The sequence below is a fragment of the Myxocyprinus asiaticus genome, chromosome 44 (genome assembly GCF_019703515.2).
Source record: "Myxocyprinus asiaticus isolate MX2 ecotype Aquarium Trade chromosome 44, UBuf_Myxa_2, whole genome shotgun sequence".
In the NCBI taxonomy this organism is placed as follows: domain Eukaryota; kingdom Metazoa; phylum Chordata; class Actinopteri; order Cypriniformes; family Catostomidae; genus Myxocyprinus; species Myxocyprinus asiaticus.
In genome coordinates, this window is record NC_059387.1 from 31,725,556 (window position 1) to 31,748,479 (window position 22,924).

The following is a 22,924-nucleotide window of genomic DNA, read 5'->3' on the forward strand; positions in this document are numbered from 1 at the left end:
TTAGTAATATATATATATATATATATATATATATATATATATATATATATATATATATATATATATATATATAATGTAGCACATGCAAAGCTACCATTGTTAGTTTTTTATTATAAAAAAACTAACAATGGTAGCTTTGCATGTGCAACATTTTCCTGTCCAGTTTAACCCCTAACCATGCAAATTTCAGCCTGACAGTTTTCTCAAATGGCCACTGAGAAGAATGCAGTTAGATACAGTTGTTCAACAACGACACCTAGTGACTGTTCAACAAATTGCATCAATTTATCAGGTCATCCACAGATTGCCAAAAAACTAAAAACAAAACTGAAATTAGGAATTTATTGTGGCGAACTCTAAGACAGAGAAAGACAGAAACTTTCAATGTTATTTTATGAATACAGATTCATAACACCTGTGCAATGCAATATATATATATATTATTTCCTTAGTACCATGCAAAATCACTGAAAAGTGCAATGTTTGCAGCAGGGAAAGGGTGCTGTTTTTGTACTGATTTATAACTGCCTGTCTGAAAAAGCACAAGTAAACAATGTGTACAATGTGACGGCTGCAGTGTAAACAAAAGAGTCTGCAGATGATCAAAATCAAACCAGTTTTCCAAGAATTCATCCTCAGTCAAATTCAATCCAAACATGATAATTATGTTCAAGCTCAACATACCATACACCAAAATATTATTTTAAATGCACTTCCAAAAGGCATCTTGTCAGTTTTTGAATAACATAACCGCAAAATTCAGTTTCAGTAGTTTCACATAGGCTACTGTAAGATGTGAATGTCATGTTAACCTCAAAATATCCATTACGCAGGGCCGTAGCAAGAAATTCTGGGCCCTTCTGTATTAAAAAATACAGTTTAAAATTTGTTGTGGGTCCCCTGGACCTGTGGGCCCCTAGAATTGTTACCACCTTTCTCCCCATTAGCTACGGCCCTGCCATTACGTATTTATTTTTTCCTTTAAACATTAAAACTTTGTGCAAACACCTACTGTGTGCTCTTCAGAGTCAAAGGATGACTTATTGAATGCAGAGGTACAAATTTTTACAGGGGTGAATCTCATGAAATCTGTTAACAACATGTCCTGGTCCTATTTCACTCCAAAATCAATATATTAAAATGAAGCCTATTTTTTGGACCATTATTTCTTTATTAATTATTTTTTGTATTGTGACATTATTTTCATGAAAACTGAGAATATTTTTCAACCCTAATGAAAAAAACAAACAAAAGTTCACCCCACAGTAATGCAAATATATATATATATACTGTATATACAGTTGTGCTCAAAAGTTTGCACACCCTGGCAGAAATTGTGAAATTTTGGCATTGATTTTGAAAAGGTGACACACACAGCTTTAAATGGCAATTAAAGGTTAATTTCCCACACCTGTGGCTTTTTAAATTGCAATTAGTGTCTGTATAAATAGTCAATGAGTTTGTTAGCTCTCACGTGGATGCACTAGATACTGAGCCATGGGGAGCAGAAAAGAACTGTCAAAAGACCTGCGTAACAAGGTAATGGAACTTTATAAAGATGGAAAAGGATATAAAAAGATATCCAAAGCCTTGAAAATGCCAGTCAGTACTGTTCAATCACTTATTATGAAGTGGAAAATTCAGGGATCTCTTGATACCAAGCCAAGATCAGGTAGACCAAGAAAGATTTCAGCCACAACTGCCAGAAGAATTGTTCGGGATACAAAGAAAAACCCACAGGTAACCTCAGGAGAAATACAGGCTGCTCTGGAAAAAGACGGTGTGGTTGTTTCAAGGAGCACAATACGACGATACTTGAACAAAAATGAACTGCATGGTCGAGTTGCCAGAAAGAAGCCTTTACTGTGCCAATGCCACAAATGACAACACCTTGACGCCTCACAGCTTCTGGCACACTGTAATTTGGAGTGACGAGACCAAAATAGAGTTTTATGGTCACAACCATAAGCACTATGTTTGGAGAGGGGTCAACAAGGCCTATAGTGAAAAGAATACCATCTCCACTGTGAAGCACGGTGGTGGCTCACTGATGTTTTGGGGGTGTGTGAGCTCTAAAGGCACGGGGAATCCTGTGAAAATTGATGGCAAGATGAATGCAGCATGTTATCAGAAAATACTGGCAGACAATTTGCATTCTTCTGGATGAAAGCTGCGCATGGGACGCTCTTGGACTTTCCAGCATGAGAATGACCCTAAGCACAAGGCCAAGTTGACCCTCCAGTGGTTACAGCAGAAAAAGGTGAAAGTTCTGGAGTGGCCATCACAGTCTCCTGACCTTAATATCATCGAACCACTCTGGGGAGATCTCAAACGTGCGGTTCATGCAAGAGGACCAAAGACTTTGCATGACCTGGAGGCATTTTGCCAAGACGAATGGGCAGCTATACCACCTGCAAGAGTTTGGGGCCTCATAGACAACATTTACAAAAGACTGCACGCTGTCATTGATGCTAAAGGGGGCAATACACATTATTAAGGACTAAGGGTATGCAGACTTTTGAACAGGGGTCATTTCATTTTTTTCATTGTTGCTATGTTATGTTTTATGATTGTGCCGTTCTGTTATAACCTACAGTTGAATATGAATCCCATAAGAAATAAAAGAAATGTGTTTTTCTTTAAAATTTGTACATATATTACCAATTCTTCAAGGGTATGCAAACTTTTGAGCACAACTGTATATATTAAAGATCTTTTAAAGGGGCCTGGGTAGCTCAGAGGTAAACTACGCTGGCTACCACCCCTGGAGTTCACTAGTTCGAATCCCAGGGTGTGCTGAGTGACTCCAGCCAGGTCTCCTAAGCAACCAAATTGGCCCGGTTGCTAGGGATGGTAGAGTCACATGGGGTAACCTCCTCGTGGTCGCTATATTGTGGTTTGTTCTCGGTGGGGTGCATGGTGAATTGAGCATGGTGGATGGCATGAAGCCTCCACATGCGCTATGTCTCCGTGGCAACACGCTCAACAAGCCACGTGATAAGATGCATGGGTTGACTGTCTCAGACGCGGAGGCAACTGGGATTCAGCCACCCGGATTGAGGCAAATCACCATGCAACCACTTAGAGCGCATTGGGAATTGGGAATTCCAAATTGGGAGAAAAAGGGGAAAAATCCCCCCCCCCCCCCCAAAAAAAAAAGATCTTTTAAAAATTAGATCTGGGCATTCTGCTCTTAAAGTGTCATGAAAGTTGTCATTTGTAAAGATAGCAGCTTCATTAAAGACCACACCCATTTTGCCCGACAGATATTTAAATACAGTGCAAAACTTTGAACACATGAAAATAAATCAAACCAAATCACACTAACACCAAATAAATGAAGTAATCTCAAAATCAATGGATTTTATGGCACTGGCGGTGTTGAAGACAGTTCCATTGTTTGTCATTTCCATGTCTAAAAACATTTTGTAGATTCTAAAAATATATTTCTATATTTATAGATTGTGTTTCGTACCACAGTATTGGTTTAAATGCTGTTTGATGCATTTCAGAAATGTTGTATCATCCTGCTCAGGCCTGGTTACTGCACAGTGCTTCAGAGAAGTAAATTCACCCTGTGATGAGGGAAAAGAACAAAGGTTGAACCTAAATGTGCCTTGTTATCGTCTATCAAACATCATTGTACCGAATCTGTGCCACAAGTGAGGAATACTTACTGTACCATTGCTTATTAAAATTCAGCTATTCTTGTAAAGTCACCTAGAAAAGAAAAAAAAGCTGATTTTATAATTCACTGAATTGCCAGAGGTGGTAAATGTTCATTATAGACAACAAAACTCTCCATATCTAAGTACAAAAATGACCTGAATAACCATAAATGTCATGATGGCAAGAACATATGGAAAAAATTTGCAGTAATATATAAAGCGCGTTGAACACAGCACTCGTGGTAATACTTATGTGCAAATGCACAATTAAAATGAATGTCATCTTTGCGTTCAAAAACAGGTGACTGGCAGCAGCCTGGGGATATTTCCATATCATTTGGATTAATTAATGTGCCTCTGTCTGCCAATATTTCCCAAGAGCAATTTGTGGAATTTTATGTTTTGGTTTATTTAATATTTTGGACTGACTTCTGTATTTTTACATTACATTTGAATTCCAGTATTGAAATCCTACATGAAAAGGTCTTTTACGGACTCTGTATTTTCGGTTAGCTCACCAGGAAATTCTTGTCCGGTTCCTGTGTGTGTCTGAGTCGTTCATCCATCTTTAGATCTCTGTCCAGCTGCTTTTCTAGATCATTTCCATATAATTCCCCTGTTCCCAGCTTACCTGCAGCCCTATGAGACCACAAACGCTGTAAGAAGATGTGGCTTTGGGCAGTTTAACAAATAAGGTTGTTCGGGGTGATAAAAATGAGAAATCTAGAAAAACACTCTTGAAAAACATTTAAAGCATTTAAATAAATGTCAAGGTATTAAATACTTTACTTGCACCATGAATGCATGAGAGTGTACACAACGTAATTGTTAATTTTAAAGTAAAAAATTATATTTTACAAATATAAATGTAAGATTTCTTAAGGTTACTTAAGTTGATCTGAACAAAATGTGCCTTTTTTAATAAAAATATCAAAATATCTGATATTTTTTTGAGAACTTCACACACATTCATGAGGGTCTAAAGGGGTCTTCTCTGTTTTATACTATTGTTTGTCACATGACAAAGAAATGGCTACCTGCACAACATGTTAATATGTATGTACACCACACCACCTGACTTAGATTTGGTGGACAAAAGTTTTTTCAGATATTAATACAAATTTTAAACAAAATTGTATTACTGCTTACTTTTTGAAGAAATGATAATACAATTTGATTCCAAACTACTTATGCCAACATTTCTTTTTTCATTTATTTCAGCTTTTAATGAGACTTTTACTTACCGGTATTTATTTATTACTGTCTCTGGACGGTTACACCACTTTGAACATTTTCACTTAAAAAAAAAATATCAAAAAAACTTTGAGCTCAGAAACGTAGTAGAGGTGTATTCAAGTAACTGTTTTGTGCAAATTTACATTTTTATTTTTGCCAATCATCTTTTAGCATGATAACTATATTATCGCTGTCAATGTGCCTTGAGTCGTACAGTTTAATGTGCACATATTGCCCCGTGTTACCCTGTTCCATAGGACAAGAAAGCACCTGTAGACCTTATACAGGATTTACATCATTTTTATGATATATATTGATTGTGGTTATGGAGATTTATCTATTATAAAGAATTGAATCTTAGTAATAAATAGTAAAAGCCCTTTAATCTATTAATCAATACTTTTGCACCATGCACTTTTGTGTGTGAAAATACCAACCTGCTAAACCAAGTTTTATTTTGTAATGTAGGTCTAACATGCAGTTATAATAATTAATAGTATAAAAGATTCGACAGCACCTTACATACAAAGAATAAAGCTTAACCCTTAAAGCCTAACATTTGAAATAATATTCAGAAAACTTTTCTTTTTTTTACCCAACAGACAAAATAAAAGAAACAACTAAATAAACTTTTTTTTTTTAATATGTGATTTTTTTCTAATCATATTTGATACACCAGGCTTTAAAGGAATTAAACTTTGTTTAAGACTTTTGTTATTGAAGTTTAATTTATTTAAGCCTATATTTGCTACATTAGTAAATCTTGGTGTATCTTAAGAGGACACCCCGTGCTTTTCAGAGATACCAAATGTCTGGGAGTTTGGCCATGACAACTTCCTTGGTCTATACAAATGTATGACTTTACAGCTTCGCATATCAAATACAATATTAATAAAATATTTTTTCTTTCAAAAACCTAAATCATATGTTTTTTATACACCAAACACTATTTTGACATTTTAAAAATGTAATTAGAAACAGGGAGGCAAAAGGGTCCTCGGGGGCCCTCATAGTCACAGGGCCCTATTAAAGGGGACTTGTATAGGCTGTGGGTCCTACATGTTCAAGCGTATATAAACATTTGTTTTTATAATGTTGATTGGCTGCGTGACCTTGCATCCCAGGGCCCCCACTGGCATCTGGTAGTCAAGGTCCCTGGGCACTGGCCCAATTGGAAATTCACCAATGAGTCATTGACTCAAATACAAAGAGCTTTTCTTGAATTTCAAAAACATGTTCCCCTCTCAAAGACCCCCTTTACACCTAGCATTAAGATGCAATTTGCGTGTCCCAATCACATGTGGTCAGCGCTGAATACAGGTCTAAACGGGGTCTAAAACGTTTTGTGATCGGATAACAAAAATCACATCCAGAGGTAGTCAAAAACACACGTGACCACATTGCAATTTGGGTGTAAACGCTAATCCATCCTGTATGCATCCCGTATAGCAGTGAAGCACCACCCCTCACCTGTCAATTAACCGCTGTTTTAAAACAAGAGTGTAAACAAGCGGCTTAAAATGGAAATAACCGTCCGATCTGCAAATGTAAAAAAGCGGATACATACACAAGCACAAGAACTTTACAGATCTTCTTTGGTGTGTTTGAAATCAACACAGATGAGATGTACGAACATCTGAAGCTCCTTTAATACAGGTCATCCACTAATATAATGGATATTTCTGCTTGAAATGCTACGTTTGTGCTTAGATTAAATTTCAGATGCATCTGGGAGCCGTTTTTTTCGCTCTCTCTTTGTATTCTTTGACATGGTTGCACATTAATGTCATGCAGTAACACACTGACATACTGATTGATGTATGTCATCAAAATGGAGACCCTGCCCCTGAAATCTGAACACAAGTGGTCACGGGAGACGTTTTAAAGCGACCAGGTGTAAACGGGGTCAAAGATTCAGTGTTGGAAATGCTATCATTCAAACCTTGGATGCAAAAGGCACATAATTATCACTAAATTGTATTCAATGCATTACAGAGCTGTTCAGTTTATAGTCTAAAAACCCAGGCGATAATTAGCATTTTCGAGTCATCGATTGGCTTCCCTCAAAATGTTTCTAGATTAGTGGTTTTTGAGTCATGAGTAAAATAAACTCTGTGGTTGACATTATTTGAATTTATGTTGCAGAACGAAACATCTCCTTAATGTTCACATTAACCACAGACCTTATTTTAGTCGTAATTCAAAAAACATTATTCTAAAACCCACTGGAAGTTCTTGTGCTTTTCTGTGTAACAGTGTTTGTTACCCTGTTCTTGAAGAACCCGTCTGTGTGTGGAGAACATCTGATGTTGAGAATGTCAGGTCACTGATACTGTCCATTTCACTCCCCACCTCTAAACAAAATTTTAACAATAAACGTAACTTTTTACTCGTAAAAACACACATTATTTTGTTGTGGCAGGAGTAAATAATAAGTCCTACATATGTTAAAATAATAGAGTAGATTACAGTGTTACCCGAGTTAAGTTCTTTTACAAGTGATGACATTGTGTTGGTAATGGAGTCTGCAGCTACCAGGAGGTCATTTCTTAAGTTTCTTCTGGAGCCTTAGAAATAAAAGCACATCAGTTAATATTACAAAATAAAATGAATCACCAGGTACAAGTGCATTTCAGTTCTATAACTCAGTTTAAAGGAATATTTTAAGTTAAATCCAAAATCAGTCGACTGTCTATCTGTAACATGCTGTTGATAACCACACAAAATAATTCAGACTTATCTCTCAATTTGTAAAAAAGCATGTGAAATGTTTTACATGAAGCAAATTACATTGGTAATACTTAACCAGAAGTTAAAGGTGCTGTAAGCGATTTTTTTCATGGAAAAGTATGCAAAAAATGTTCCTGCTCCTTTAAAGATATTATTGATATAAGTGTCCTGAGATATCTCACCGGTCTCTGTGACAGCTGTAGACTTTGTAAACAGCAAACACAAACTGACACCTGTCAATCACTTTTCTGTTCTCACAGCGTCTTATATGAAGCAGATCATTGAGGCTATGATTCATATTGTTGTCAGTTGAGGGCGCTATTGTGCTAATGTTGAATTTGACAGAGAAAGGAAAAACAATGCTGCTCTTTTGCTCAGTTTTGGTCTCAAAATTATCTTTGGAGGGCGGGGTTTTGGAACGAGGGGGCGTCGCTAATTCAATGGCTCAGTCACGTGAAAGCTTCAGAACGCTAATATCGCTTACAGCACCTTTAAGTAGTCCACCTCAAAATGACAATTTAGACAACTTTACAGGTCAAATGATACACATTTTAATTAATAATTCATACAAGTGCTTTAACAAAAATAAGAGCTTCATACTGTGTTTTCACTTTTACACCCTTGGGCCATTACTGTAAGGGGTGCTTCACATCAAACGCTGTCGTTTACTTTTTTAAACTTGTTTAAACATGTGCTAGGCGGACGCCTTGGACTGTTGTGGCACGTCTCGCAGTTTTTTTTCAGCGTCTCACACAGTGTCAGGTTAAAAAGAACTTCAACTGTTAAAGTGATAGTTCACCCAAAAATGAAAATTCTCTCATCATTTACTCACCCTCCTGCCATCCCAGATGTGTGACTTTTTGTCTTCTGCTGAACACGAACAAAGATTTTTAGGAGAATATCTCAGCTCTGTAGGTCCATACAATGCATTTTCGAATGAATCTCCAAAATCTCTCTTCGAATGAATGAAACTTTGAATCTCCAAAAAGCATATAAAGGAAGCATAAAAGTAATCCATAAGACTCCAGTGGTTAAATCCATGTCTTAAGAAGCTGTATGATGGGTGTGGGAAACAGATCAATATGTAAGTCCTTTCTAACTATAACTCTCCACCTTTGACCAGCCCCAACTAGGTGGCGATGTGCAAGAATATGAATCACCAAAAAACAAAAGAAGAAGAATGTGGTAGTGAAAGTGAAAGTAGAGATTTCTAGTAAAAACGGACATAAATAATGATCTGCTTCTCACCCACACCTATTTTATTGCTTCTGAAGACATGGATTTGACCACTGGAGTCTTATGGAGTATTTATATGCTGCCTTTATGTGCTTTTTGGAGCTTCAAAGTTCTGGTCACCATTCACTTGCATTGAATGGACCTACAGAGCTGAGATAGTCAAAGAAAGTCATAAACATCTGGGATGGCCTAAGGGTGAGTAAATGATGAGAGAATTTTCATTTTTGGGTGATCTATTTCTTTAAAAACATGTTTCGAGACACCTGCTTTCAGCTCTATTCATGGCGCTGCACTTAGCTTTTTTTAGCCCAAGGACGCGTTCAGTGTGAACAGCCCCTAAACGTGTTTTTGTTTTTACAAATTGAGGGACGTTATCAAAAGCTTAAGCTGTATTTAACCTTGAATATTGAATAAATGTCAATCTACATTATGGCTTTTTTGTTGAAAATATCCAGATAAAGTATTCCAGATAAAAAGTCAAGCCAAACAGTTTAAGTACAAAACTAATATGAAAATGAGAAAGGAATGTGTTCCCATGGTTACCCTGAGCGAAGGCCTGCTGCACCTCTCCTCCCAGGCCCATGAGCGAGTCTTGAGGTGTTTGACTGGGTGTGGTATTGCCGGATGTTGATTGGACAGGCATGGGGATGGGTGTGCTATTGCCGGATGCTGATTGGATGGACGTTTTGACTGTGTGGCTGGGGGAGAAGCGAGGGGAGAGGCCAGGGCCCTGGTTCTAGAAAACAGAATAAAACCCTGAGTTATAAAATGTAAAATAAAACCAGTTCTGCTTTCCTGAAGTCAAAATGTTATATATTTACATGCTTTACCACACAAATGCTGAATTATTTTCATGTCTTCACAGTCCCTGAATGAGCAACATAGTAACAATCAAGACAAAATACCTCAATTTTAAAGTCAACTATTGTAAATCAAATAATGATTAGCAACTTTTTATTGCAATTAACATAAATCTTTTAAAGGAATGTTCCGGTTTCAATTCAAGTTAAGCTCAATCGACAGCATAATGTTGTCATAATGTTGATAACCAAAAACTAAAAACATTTTTTTTTAAAAATATCTCGTCCCTCCTTTTCTTTAAAAAAGGCAAAAATTTGGGTTACATTGAGGCACTTACAATGGAAGTCAATGGGGCCAATCCGTGAACATTAAAATATTCACTGTTTCAAAAGTATAGCAATAAGATGTAAACAATATGCGTTTTAACCACTGATAACAATATATACACATGCAGTGATAGCAAAAGTAACGTGTAAAATTAATTTGCTATTCTTAAATAAGCCAAATTTTATGCCAATGGATTTCAATTTCTTCTAGACACAATGACAGACATGATTTGCTCCTGGTTAGCTCTTGACTAAAACCCACAGCAGGGAGCTCACATTTACTTTACCTACCCAAAGATATCTTTAAATATGGTCAGTCTGCATAACGGCATGCGCTAATTGTGAGTTGTGCAAAGCTTGAAGTCACATGCATTCCAAAAGAACAACCATCATCAACATTTCTTAAAGGGATAGTTCACACCAAAATGAAAATTCTCTCATTTACTCTCCCTCATGCCATCCCAGATGTGTATGACGTTCTTTCTTCAGCAGAACACATTTAAAGAAAAACAGAAAAATATCTCAGCTCAGTAGGTCCTTAAAACGCAAGTGGATGGTGATTAGACCTTTGAGTCTCCAAAAAGCACACAAAGGCAGCATAAAAGTAATCCATACGACTCCAGTGGTTTAATCCAGTGGTTTGGAAGAGAACAGCGAAACAATCGCTTTTGGTGTAAAAAAGATAATACTTAAGTACTATTTAACAATAAATCATTGCTTCCGGTCAGCAGCAGTATGCGCGTTCATGAGAGCGCCAAGTTCACACTTTCTCAAGTGGGAAGTATTCGCATTAGCATGTTACGGACGTAATCTCACGTTTTTCTCTCGGTTGAGACATCCAGGATAAGCACACAAATGGACCATTGTGAAAAACATACAGATACAAATACAGACCTAAACCAAAACCAACGAGGCTTCTGTACAGCATTCCTCCAACTTACTTATAAACAGCGCTGCTCTTCCGGGTGTGTTGCACGTGCGTCAATTCTCACGTATCTCACATGCCAACGCGATTACATCACACACGCATACTGCTGCTGACCGGAAGCGATGCTTTATATTTAAAAAGTACTTAAATATTGACCTTTTACGCACCAAAAGCGATCGTTTCACTTTAGAAGACATTAATTTAACCAGTGGAGTTGTATGGATGATGTTTATGCTGACTGTCTGTGATTTTTGGAGACTCAAAGGTCTGATCACCATCCACTTGCATTTTAAGGACCTACTGAGCTTAGATTTTTACTTAAAATGTGTTCTGCTGAGGAAAGAAAGTCTTACACATCTGGGATGACCTGAGGGTGAGTAAATGATGAGATAATTTTCATTTTTGGGCAAACAAACCCTTAAAGTTTAATTTAAGGGAAATCAAAAACAGCATACAGTTAATTTACAGTCAGCTTATGCATTTTAATACACAGTTGTATTTACTGTGGCTCTGTTAGATTTACAGCATGCTTTTGTTCTTCTTCCTGTAGATGGAGCACTTCAGCTCATTAAAACTGAATGATGCAAGTCCACATTCTGATTTTCATTTCTCAAAAATGTGTAATGCTTGTTTGTGTGTGTGTTTCTCAGTGTTTTCTACCTTTAACAGCAGCATGAGCTGCTCTAGTTGCACCATAAGTTCTCGACGGCTCTCTTGAAGCGCTGACATCCTCTGCTCTAACTCCTCTTTCCTCTGCCTGAGACAATGAAAGACAAAGAAACAGAGAGAGAGAGTAAACAGAACATTGTATGTTCTCTAACCAATATCTTACCAAAGCTACAGTACATCCATGAAAGTGTGCAATCACCAAAGCCGATTGACCATTAAAAATATAGTAGCCAGAAGATTTGCATTGTAAGCACAGTTTAACAATGATATCTTAAGCCTTTGTAAACTTTCCAAAGGATGGGATTTGGTCTAGAGCTCATTTCAATATCTACTGTAAGTTTGGCTCAATTCACTATTTAAGTGCACAAACAGGAAGAGAGACCCAGAGTTGTAAATTGCTTCTAAAGTGATTTCACGAGACGAGCGGTGATCAGGTTACTCTCACTTTCAATGCCGTCTATCGCGTAACCATCAGCATCTGTTGTTCAGCACAACTCATCAGGTTTCAGGTTGTTATTCATGGCTGTTCACTGTGTGTCTATGCAGGTGACTGGGTTTAAGAGCATGTGTATGCGCACCTATTTACCTGAGCAGTCTCAGTTCAGCCAGTAATGTTGGATTCTGTTGGCTTTTGTCTAATGGAGGCTGGGAAGCTTCCTCATGTTGTTGTCTCAATCGCTGTATCTCTTGTAAAATCTCCCTGCAAACACCCAATATACTTCCATTACAATTTACCATTAAAGGAGTAGATAGACCGTTAAAGGAAAATTCTGTCATTGTTTTTTCACTCTCATGTCATTAAAACCTGTATGATTGTATTTCAAAAATTTGGCACATCAAGATGCATTCAGTCACCGACAATCAGTCAAGAGAGTAGAGAACCAATGGCATTTGACATCACCGACAACAAACCCAGTGTGATGCGTTTTGATGCACCATTTTTGAATGTACGCAAGCATGAATGAGATTTGAAAGCTGCTGCAGAGATGATGAGTTTCAATTTCAGTCTGTTCCTCATCTAAAGGTACCGTATGGCTTTGGAAGACTTGTAATGTAATGCACAAGTCACATGGACGAATATTGTGGTACGTTTATGGTGCTTTTTTTGTAATTTTTGGAGCTCGACAGCCTCAGTTACCATTCACTTTTATTATATGGAAAAAACAAATATAATCAGCTCACTTGTTTTTGTTCTCTAGCTCGGCTATAAGTTGTCTCTGCTGTATATTGGAGTCCAGACACAGAGTGATGTCAGACGGTACACTGTTCTTCTGTTCATGAGATAGATATCAAATTATACATAAACAGTTAATTGAAATGCATTCAATTTATTTATTTACAAATAATTATGAAGAACATATGATTTGAGTGCCAATCGTTGCTTATTCACAATTTAAGCAACGATTGGCACTAAATACTTGAATGTTGTTCAGACATTCCTATTGGCTTGTCTTACCATTGCAGCTCCATCAGCAGCCAGTCGGGAGGCATAACGAGCAATGAGGCAGTGCTCATCGTCTTGGTTTTTACTGTTCTCCTGGAAACTGTCAATCAAGGAAAGGGTGTAGATCGCACAGTTAGCATTACAGTTATTTGCTCTTCTTCACAGAAGTATTTAATATCTCACAAATAAAGAATTTAGTAAGCGAAGCTCAAGCAAAGATAGTTAACAAACTAAAAGTTTAATCATTGATCATGTATAAAATCTTTTTTTTTTTTTCCAGCAGGCAGCACATAATCAATGGAAACTAACATTTATGTATACAGATATGCTGTTTTTAGAATTTGTTTGCTTAAGATGTATAGAAACCCAGACCGAACCATCTTGAATACACTGTAAGTCTTTGGATAAAACAGGGTATTTGCAGATTCGAAGGTATGAAATTTAAGACTTTTTAATGCCAAATAAAATAAACATTTAAGACCACTTTCGCAATATAACAAATGGTTTAAAAACACATTAAATAATTAATTAGCAGGTCAATACAAAACCACTGAGATTACTTGGATGTCTCTGGACAGGTTTATTACATTGTATTGTGCATTTACAATTTTTTTATTTAAAACTTTAAATATCTTATGAATGAATTATGATTACATTATGTTAAAACAACTTTTACTGTCTATATGAATTAGTAACATTATAACACTGTATAAGTAATTATTAACATAAAACTCAGAAATTTTACAACAATGTCACAGAGGGCTAGTTTTATTCTTTTCTAGTTTTATTCAGACTAAATTATTTTTTAAATATGTAGCCATGTTATGACCCATTCAGTCATTTTTTACCAGCAAGATGTGAGGCAATCATGTGCTGAATTACATTTAAATTATTTTTCTTGGCAGATACCTTTAACAGGTAGTTAAAGGGCATTTCATTCAAAAATACAATGTTATCTGTTATCATAACTTGCCCTCACCACTTAGCCTGTATGAATTTCTCTCTGCCGATGAGCACAAAAGGAGATGTTAGGCAGAATGTTAGTCTCAGTCACCATTAACTGTCACTGCATTATTTTCTCTCCATACAATGAAAGTGAATGGTGACTGAAATTAACATTCTCCCTAACATCCTTCTGAGCTCCACTGAAAAAAGGAAGTCATACAGATTTGCAACAGCATGAAGGTGAGTAAGTGATGACATTTTCATTTTTAGTGAACTATCACTAGTACAAGTCAATACTCATCCTTTACAATATAGATTGGCTGTTTAATGTTGACAAAATGTATTGAAAAGTTAACAGATTCAATCATGAAAGAGAACCTTGCTACATAATCAGTTATGATGTATATTGAAAACAGATAATATACTATATATTAAAGATAGATCATTTATGTTCATATTATGTGCATTATTAATATTATAATGTTTATATAATTATATTAATATTATTATTTATGTATATTACTACATACTTATTAAAACTGACCGATTCACATGGCAGAAAAAAACACCTCAGATACATCAGATGGAGCTTCAGAGAAATGGAGATGAAAGATGTAACGTGTTTAAGCGTTTCTCCACAACCTGCACCTGAGTAGATCTGGTAGCTTTACACAAAGCATTTGTTCTATTTCTGTCTTTCTTGTCAAAGGTGCTGTAATATGAGGGAGCGCCATGATGTGAAAGGCGCTAGACCACTTCAACCTCATTCGCTTGCAAGATGCAGTGTTCAGCATTGTTGATTATAAACAGGAGCAATAGATTTACCGCATCGCTATCTTACAGAGGCACGGTATAACGTAATTTGCATGTTGGATTTATACATATGTAACATCTTAGGTTCAGTAAATAAGCAATAAAAATGTGCTTCTTCGCTGAGCGTGCTCACACTAACTCAAACGTTTATGAGCAGCTGAATGCCTCTGCAAATGAAATGTAAGTCTTCTTGTATTTTAATTAAGATATTAAAGACTTTCTATGGCCTTAAATATGAAAAAATAAATGTAAAACCTTTTAAGACTAAGGACCCGCGGGTACCCTGACAAAAGCCTCTGCCGAATGCATAGATGTGAAATGTAAATGCATATCTTATTCTTGCATAATAATTACTGTAGTTACACAAATTCCTCCAAGAATAACAAACGCTTATACACAAATACACTTGCACACGTACAGTTGTGCGCAAAAGTTTGCATACCCTTGGAGAACTGGTAATGTATGTACAATTTTTAAAGAAAACATCAGTGAGCAGGCAAAACACATTTCTTGTATTTCTTATGGGATTGATATTCAACTGTAGGTTATAACAGAACGGCACAATAATAAAACAAAACATAGCAACAAAGAAAAAAATGAAATGACCCCTGTTCAAAAGTCTGCATACCCTTAGTCTTTAATACTGTGAATTGCCCCATTTAGCATCAATGACAGCGTGCAGTCTTTTGTAATAGTTGTCTATGAGGCCCCAAATTCTTGCAGGTGGTATAGCTGCCCATTCGTCTTGGCAAAATGCCTCCAGGTCATGCAAAGTCTTTGGTCCTCTTGCATGAACCGCATGTTTGAGATCTCCCCAGAGTGGCTCGATGATATTAAGGTCAGGAGACTGTGATGGCCACTCCAGAACCTTCACCTTTTTCTGCTGTAACCACTGGAGGGTCAACTTGGCCTTGTGCTTAGGGTCATTGTCGTGCTGGAAAGTCCAAGAGCGTCCCATGCGCAGCTTTCATGCAGAAGAATGCAAATTGTCTGCCAGTATTTTCTGATAACATGCTGCATTCATCTTGCCATCAATTTTCACAGGATTCCCCGTGCCTTTAGAGCTCACACACCCCCAAAACATCAGTGAGCCACCACCATGCTTCACAGTGGGGATGGTATTCTTTTCACTATAGGCATTGTTGACCCCTCTCCAAACAAAGTGCTTATGGTTGTGGCCATAAAGCTCTATTTTGGTCTCGTCACTCCAAATTACAGTGTGCCAGAAGCTGTGAGGTATCTCAAGTTGTTGTCAGGCATATTGTAACCGGGCTTTTTTGTGGCATTGGTGCAGTAAAGGCTTCTTTCTGGCAACTCGACCATGCAGTTCATTTTTGTTCAAGTATCATCATACTGTGTCCTTGAAACAACCACACCATCTTTTTCCAGAGCAGCCTGTATTTCTCCTGAGGTTACCTGTGGGTTTTTCTTTGTATCCCGAACAATTCTTCTAGCAGTTGTGGCTGAAATCTTTCTTGGTCTACCTGACCTTGGCTTGGTATCAAGAGATCCCCAAATTTTCCACTTCTTAATAACTGATTGAACAGCACCGAATGGCATTTTCAAGGCTTTGGATATATTTTTATATCCTTTTCCATCTTTATAAAGTTCCATTTCCTTGTTACGCAGATCTTTTGACAGTTCTTTTCTGCTCCCCATGGCTCAGTATCTAGCCTGCTCAGTGCATCCACGTGAGAGCTAACAAACTCACTGACTATTTATACACAGACACTAATTGCAATTTAAAAAGCCACAGGTGTGGGAAATTAACCTTTAATTGCCATTTAAACCTGTGTGTGTCACCTTGTGTGTCTGTAACAAGGCCAAACATTGAAGGGTATGTAAACTTTTGATCAGGGCCATTTGGGTGATTTCTGTTATCATTATGATTTAAAAAGGAGCCAAACAACTATGTGATGATAAATGGCTTCATATGATCACTATCCTTAAATAAAAGACAGTTTTTTATTTTTTATTTTGCATGATCAGTCATATTTTCAAAATCAATGCCAAAATTTCACAATTTCTGCCAGGGTATGCAAACTTTTGAGTTCAACTGTATATGCATATACCCATAATAATTCATATATTCACAATTACTAACTTCAAATAAGAAGTTTACACATTTTTCAACTTATAACAAAATATTAATCCAAATGAGTTACAGTTGAGTCAATAAAATAAGTATCTGTATGTGTGTCTGAATGTGTTCATATGTACATCAGTAGCCTGAGTTAATTGAAAATGTATTAAAGTGGATTTCACTGGCAAGCTCAATTAATCAATTAGAGCAAAGGAGTTTGGGTGAGATTAATTTGTATTGGTAGTATCTATTTAATAAGTGGGGGATGTTATTAATGGCTTAAACTGGTTTCATACTGTACACATCTGGTGCAATGGCAGTGAAATATAATACCAGTGCCATAAATACATTGCTTTAAAACAAAAGCCTAAGCAGATAGCAAGCAGCAAACATAAGACAGCATTGGGGCCAGAACAGTCACCATACCATATCTGGTGTCACTAAAAAAAAAAAAAAAAAAAAATCATTTAAAATGTTGAAAAGGAAACTAAAAAGCCTTAAAAGATGGTTTTACATTGGGTAGCTATGTTTTTGAAAATGCATTTTACTTTTTTATATTGCATTCTGGGTATTATCAGACTGAGATGGTGACATCTGATCTTTAAAAACAAGGAGAAAACTGCCACAGCAACCTCAAATGGACAGCTCCCACTGACCATAAGCGGTTCTTTTGGAGGAGATTCACATATAATCCGATAAGTATGTGCTCATCAGCAAGCCTATCCGCAATATCGATGCTGTACTGAACCCTGAAACCATGTTTCAGAAACACACACAACATCATAATGAGCGTTACTTAAAGAAAAAAACTGATGTACAACAAGAACAACTTCCTGTGAATTTAATGGTGCACTCATTTTTTTGCTGCTTTTTTAATTTACTAAATTAAAATAAGTTAAAGCAAATCTATTGTTCAACTCTATTCTATTCTTTGCTTCAACTTACTTTACTTATGTGCAATCCACTTAAATTTGTAAAATGGTTGTAAAATTGTGTTATTAATTTTTGCATGGTCATTCCCAATGGGGAGAGTTGAAATTAAGTGTTATTTTTGTTATATTTTTAGGGCTGACAATTGATTCAAATTGATTTAATTCACAATTAATTGCATATATTGTGCATTTTTATATTGTGTATTTGTGTAAAAACTTTCTCTAATTGAATTAAGTTCAGCCAAAGACTAATTTTTTTAGTGTGCTGAATTATTTTTTCACTTTTTAGACTAAAAATTATAAAATCTAAAAAATCTTTTTACATTTCCATTAATGCATCATTTGGGCTTTATAAAAAAAAAGAAAAAAATTCTCCTCTTTTTCTCCCAATTTGGAATGTCCAATTCCCAATTTTGCTCTAAGCCCTTGTGGTGGCATAGTGACTCGCCTCAATCCGGGTGGCGGAGGACAAATCTCAGCTGCCTCCGCGTCTGAGACCGTCAATCTGCGCATCTTATCACGAGGCTTGTTGAGTGCGTTACCACAGAGACATCTACGCACAACTCACCATGTGCCCCACTGAGAGCAAACCACATTATAGCGATCACAAGGAGGTTACCCCATGTGACTCTACCCTCCCTAGCAACCAGGCCAATTTGGTTGCTTAGGAGACCTGGCTGGAGTCACACAGCACACCCTGGGATTTGATCTTGTGAACTCCAGGGGTGATAGCCAACATCTTTACCACTGAGCTACCCAGGCCCCCATCTTTGTAAAATGTAACTTCATGCAAATTCAATTGGGTAGTGAGATGGAAGTATAGTCAATTCTATTCAATATTTCATTCTGTTCACAAAACATTGCAAATACTGTATGTCTATCCACAAATTTCCAGTGGAAACATTCACACAGTTTGGTTGGCTAAAAGACGACACCCAGTTTCAAAACAATACGAAATGTTGAATAGACTGTATTTCAGTCCCTCATCCTCATTTTCATTTGGGTCAGACTGAGTAGGCCAACTTTGTTGTACACTTTGACCAAAGTCTATACAGCTCAAATGATAAACCATTATATCAGTATTTGGTTGTTATACCAAGCTCAAATATAACAGCAAAAAAATGTCATCAGATCTTTGTTTATGCCTTTAAATGCTTTAAACAGACAATTGTGACATAAAAATTTCCTTCATTCATCCTGACTTACCCTTTGCCTTTTAAAAGATCCGGGGCCGTCTGGGAAAAGAGCTTTTTCTGTTTTGCCTCATCGTGAGCACCACTATTGAGTACAATTACACAAAAAAAGAGTTGTAACATATCAAATAATGAGCAACAAATGTACACACACTCAGACATATTTAAAACACACCCGAAGCTTTCTTTGAACTAATCTGAAAATGTGTTCAAAGCAGCCCGTCTGACTGAACACACCAATAAAGAACAGACACAACAAAGACATAAAAAAGTTTTCAATGATATTTATTTTGAATTAAAAGTATATTCCGGGTTCAATACGAGTTAAGATCAATTCACAGCATGTGTGTCATTATGTTAATTACCACAAAAGATTATTTTTTGACTCATTAATTCAACTCATCTTTTCTTTAAAAAAACAAAAAATGGCAGAAACCGAGGTTACCGTGGCGTAAAGCACTTACAATGGAAGGGAATAGGGCCAGTTGCTGGACGGTTTAAAGGCGGAAATGTGAAGCACATCATTTTATAAAAGCACTTCCATTAATTGTTCTGTTAAAACTCATATATTATTTGAGCTGTAAAGCTGTTTAAATCGTCATTTTAACTTTTGTTTTAGGGTTAACGGATTACAAAGTTGTAAAATTGGATATATATTTACACAGAAAAGGTTAGTGAGTTATTTTATCACACTAAAATCATAACACACATACTGTTTACATCTTGTGGCTATACTTTTGAAAATGTGAGTATTTTAACGTTACGGATTGGTCCCATTCACTTCAATTGTAAGTGCCTCACTGGAACCCAGATTTTTGCTTTTTTAAATAAATTCTAAATTAAATTTTGTGGTAATCAACATTATGTCATAAATTCTGTCAATTGAGCTTAACTTATCCAGAATATTCCTTTCAGGTAGACATACATTCTTAAAGCCTGTAGTCAAACTCTACATTTGTAAACATACTCCTGCTAAATGCTTGTATTAGCACCGGAAACATACTCTACACAAGTACATGAACGCAAATACTTCTGGCTACTTCAAGCTCAACTTCACGTGTCTTTACCGGAATGCGTTTGAAAGCAATTCATATAGCGTGTCGCAAGAATGCATTGCATTCTCAGCATTGCCACAAGGAGCGCTATAGAGGGCATTAGTGTTAACTACATTAATTTATGGTCAGTTTACTCTCAGGTCAACTACTATTACGGTGGAGCAACAATTTAAAGAGAATCTTGCAGAGCAAGTTAGTTACAAGTTAGTTAAACTGTTGACATAGCTAGCTATGTAAATAATAATACATATGATTTAATCGTATAAATATTTCAAGGTAACTATCGCCCCTTTTAGTACTGATGTTTGTTACTGTCAAAACGCATAGTAATGTGGGGGCCTGGGTAGCTCAGTGGTAAAATACGCTGGCTACCACCCCTGGAGTTCGCTAGTTTGAATCCCAGGGCATCCAGCCAGGTCTCCTAAGCAACCAAATTGGCCCGGTTGCTAGGGAGGGTAGAGTCACATGGGGTAACCTCCTTGTGGTCGCTATAATGTGGTTCATTCTCGGTGGGGCACATGGTGAGTTGAGCGTGGATGCCGTGGTGGATGGCGTGAAGCCTCCACACACGCTATGTCTCCATGGCAACGCACTCAACAAGCCATGTGATAAGATGTGCGGGTTGGCGGTCTCAGACGCAGAGATTCGTCCTCCACCACCCAGATTGAGGCGAATCACTACGCAACCACAAGGACTTAAAAGCACATAGGGAATTGAGCATTCCAAATTGGGTAAAAAAAAAAAAAAAACACATAGTAATGCAATAATGCTTGTTAAGTACATAAGTACAATGGGACTGCATGCTTGCAACAAAGCATTGGCATACTCATGTGGAGTATGTTTCTGGCCTAACGCAATTCCATACTTACATTTTACTGGAGTAAGGGTTTCCTGAGGAAGGCATGGAGTGAGAAAACATGCACTCATTTCCACTGGCCACAGGTCTGGGTGGCCTGGAGGTAATAAAATAGAAGGTGTTATGATAAGAACACATTTGCTTTTGTGTGTGTGTGTGTGTGTGTGTGTGTGTGTGTATGTGTGTTTTGCCTGTTTAGTGCCTGTTCATTGGAGTACGTATGCATGTACAGTATGTTTGTAAACTGGCTCCAGTCAAATAATTCTGTAACCATATAACAAGAAATATAACTCTTAATGCTCCACTTACCATGTGTCTCTGTTTCGCAGCATAAAAGCAAAGAAAACACAAGGCAGCAAAATGTTAGCATGCACAATTTACGTAACATTAAGCAACAGCAAATAGCAAATTCAAATCATAAACCATTTCATTAAAATAAGCTCATTGGACACATTTCATAAACTTCATCAAAGCCATTTAGAGGTTTATCAGAGCAATGTGTTCAGGATTTACTGATATGAGACTTCACATACACAACAAGACTGAGGTTGAGAGGTTTCTCGTGTGTATCGGAGAACATCGGGTATGGAGGTTCTCGACTGGAGGTGCAGCTCAGAGACTTACTGAGAGCGTCCGACAACTTCTTAGCTGGAGATTTCTTGAGAATAAGAAAGAAGTGTATAGAAGGTTAAACCAGAAATAAAATATCCATTAAAATTTATGTGAATATGATTAAAGATTCCAATACATATGGAAAACATTCTTTTTAAAAGAGTTAACTGTACTATGTAGAAATACTCTACATTTACAATGCAAAGCTTCTTCTCTGGTCCACCCAGGCCACTTATTGAAACTAAGCTGCAAAAATGGGTCACTCATAAATGCTCATAGTTTCATGTCACAACAATGAGCACATTAACATAAGACCACCCACATTTACACATCTACAGTTCCTATTTCAGAAGACATCAACTTGGCCTATGCTAATGAATGACAGTATGAATGAACTATGCACGAACACAGAGGTTAGCCAATCGTAACAGAGATAATTTACAGTATCAAAAGAAATCTTAAAGGTACAGTAGCAAAAACAGCCTGTTTAATTCAAAGGGTCAGAGAGAGGATGGCAAATAGTAATTTAAAAGTAAATTACACCAAATTACAATACATTTTTTGGCAAAAAAAAAGTCTCATTAGCCATCATGAAATATATCTGCAGTATATCGGCCACCCTTATATAACAGTCACTTGAGGACTGCGGTCAACCACTACAGGAAACCTTTACTAAAAGGTCCTTCGGGGGAAAAATAGTGCTACAAAACTGCAGAATGTGGCTCCTTCGAAATCAGCGTAAGGGTCAATGATGTAAAAATGTTATGAATATTTTAAAAACTTTTATAAATCAAATCAAAGTCAAGTGGTGTAACTGTTACATACCAGGTACACAAGTGTTTTGTCTGACGATACAAGGTCCGTTTTATTTCAAAAATGAATTGGGAATACAGTAATTCCAAATGAACGTGGGAAGAATATACATGTGTTCACCTGGCTCTTGCACTCACTTCAGTCTCACACAACATGTTCCTAAAGACATGTACCCCATCTGTCAAGGTTCAGCTTAAAATTGACAGACATGCATTATGTATTATATTGTGCAAACAGAACAAAGAACCATTAGTATTTTATAATTATGACATAAAATAATAAAATGCATAGTGAAATCAATGCAATTTACAACAAATATGAACTGTAAACAGTAAATTAATGCAAGGATTGTATGAAATATATGACATTTGGGGGGGGGGGGGGTATTTTAGTACCTTTTACTTGATGGTTACACCACTTGACATTTTTAAAGTAATTAATTAATTTTTTTGTAGAAAATGCTATTAAATCAAACATTTAAAACCAACATGGACACAAAGAATAATTTTTTTTATTTTTTTATTTTTCCCCTTTTTCACCCAATTGGAATGCCCAATTTCCAGTGCGCTTTTAAGTCCTCGTGG

General features: G+C 36.7%; 1 protein-coding gene across 5 annotated transcripts in view; it reads right to left on the minus strand.

The window, feature by feature from the left end:
* Positions 1–328: 328 nt before the first annotated feature.
* The window catches only part of LOC127434424 (dystrobrevin alpha-like), a 37,523-nt gene continuing 14,927 nt past the window's right edge, over positions 329–22,924 (minus strand). For 2 of the 5 annotated variants that reach the window (XM_051687165.1, XM_051687168.1), the window contains 14 exons: positions 21,449–21,573; positions 20,929–21,012; positions 19,018–19,089; positions 17,536–17,628; positions 13,051–13,138; positions 12,777–12,865; positions 12,181–12,294; positions 11,586–11,682; positions 9,414–9,606; positions 7,382–7,471; positions 7,171–7,258; positions 4,187–4,307; positions 3,678–3,720; positions 329–3,575 (listed from right to left, as the gene is read on the minus strand). In XM_051687165.1, the coding sequence (XP_051543125.1) occupies positions 3,703–3,720; positions 4,187–4,307; positions 7,171–7,258; positions 7,382–7,471; positions 9,414–9,606; positions 11,586–11,682; positions 12,181–12,294; positions 12,777–12,865; positions 13,051–13,138; positions 17,536–17,628; positions 19,018–19,089; positions 20,929–21,012; positions 21,449–21,573 (1,272 nt within the window). In that variant the 3' untranslated portion in view covers positions 329–3,575; positions 3,678–3,702. Of the gene's footprint in view, positions 3,576–3,677; positions 3,721–4,186; positions 4,308–7,170; positions 7,259–7,381; positions 7,472–9,413; positions 9,607–11,585; positions 11,683–12,172; positions 12,295–12,776; positions 12,866–13,050; positions 13,139–17,535; positions 17,629–19,017; positions 19,090–20,928; positions 21,013–21,448; positions 21,574–22,924 lie in introns of those variants that run through there. The other 3 variants (XM_051687166.1, XM_051687167.1, XR_007896042.1) reach the window with 3 other exon arrangements.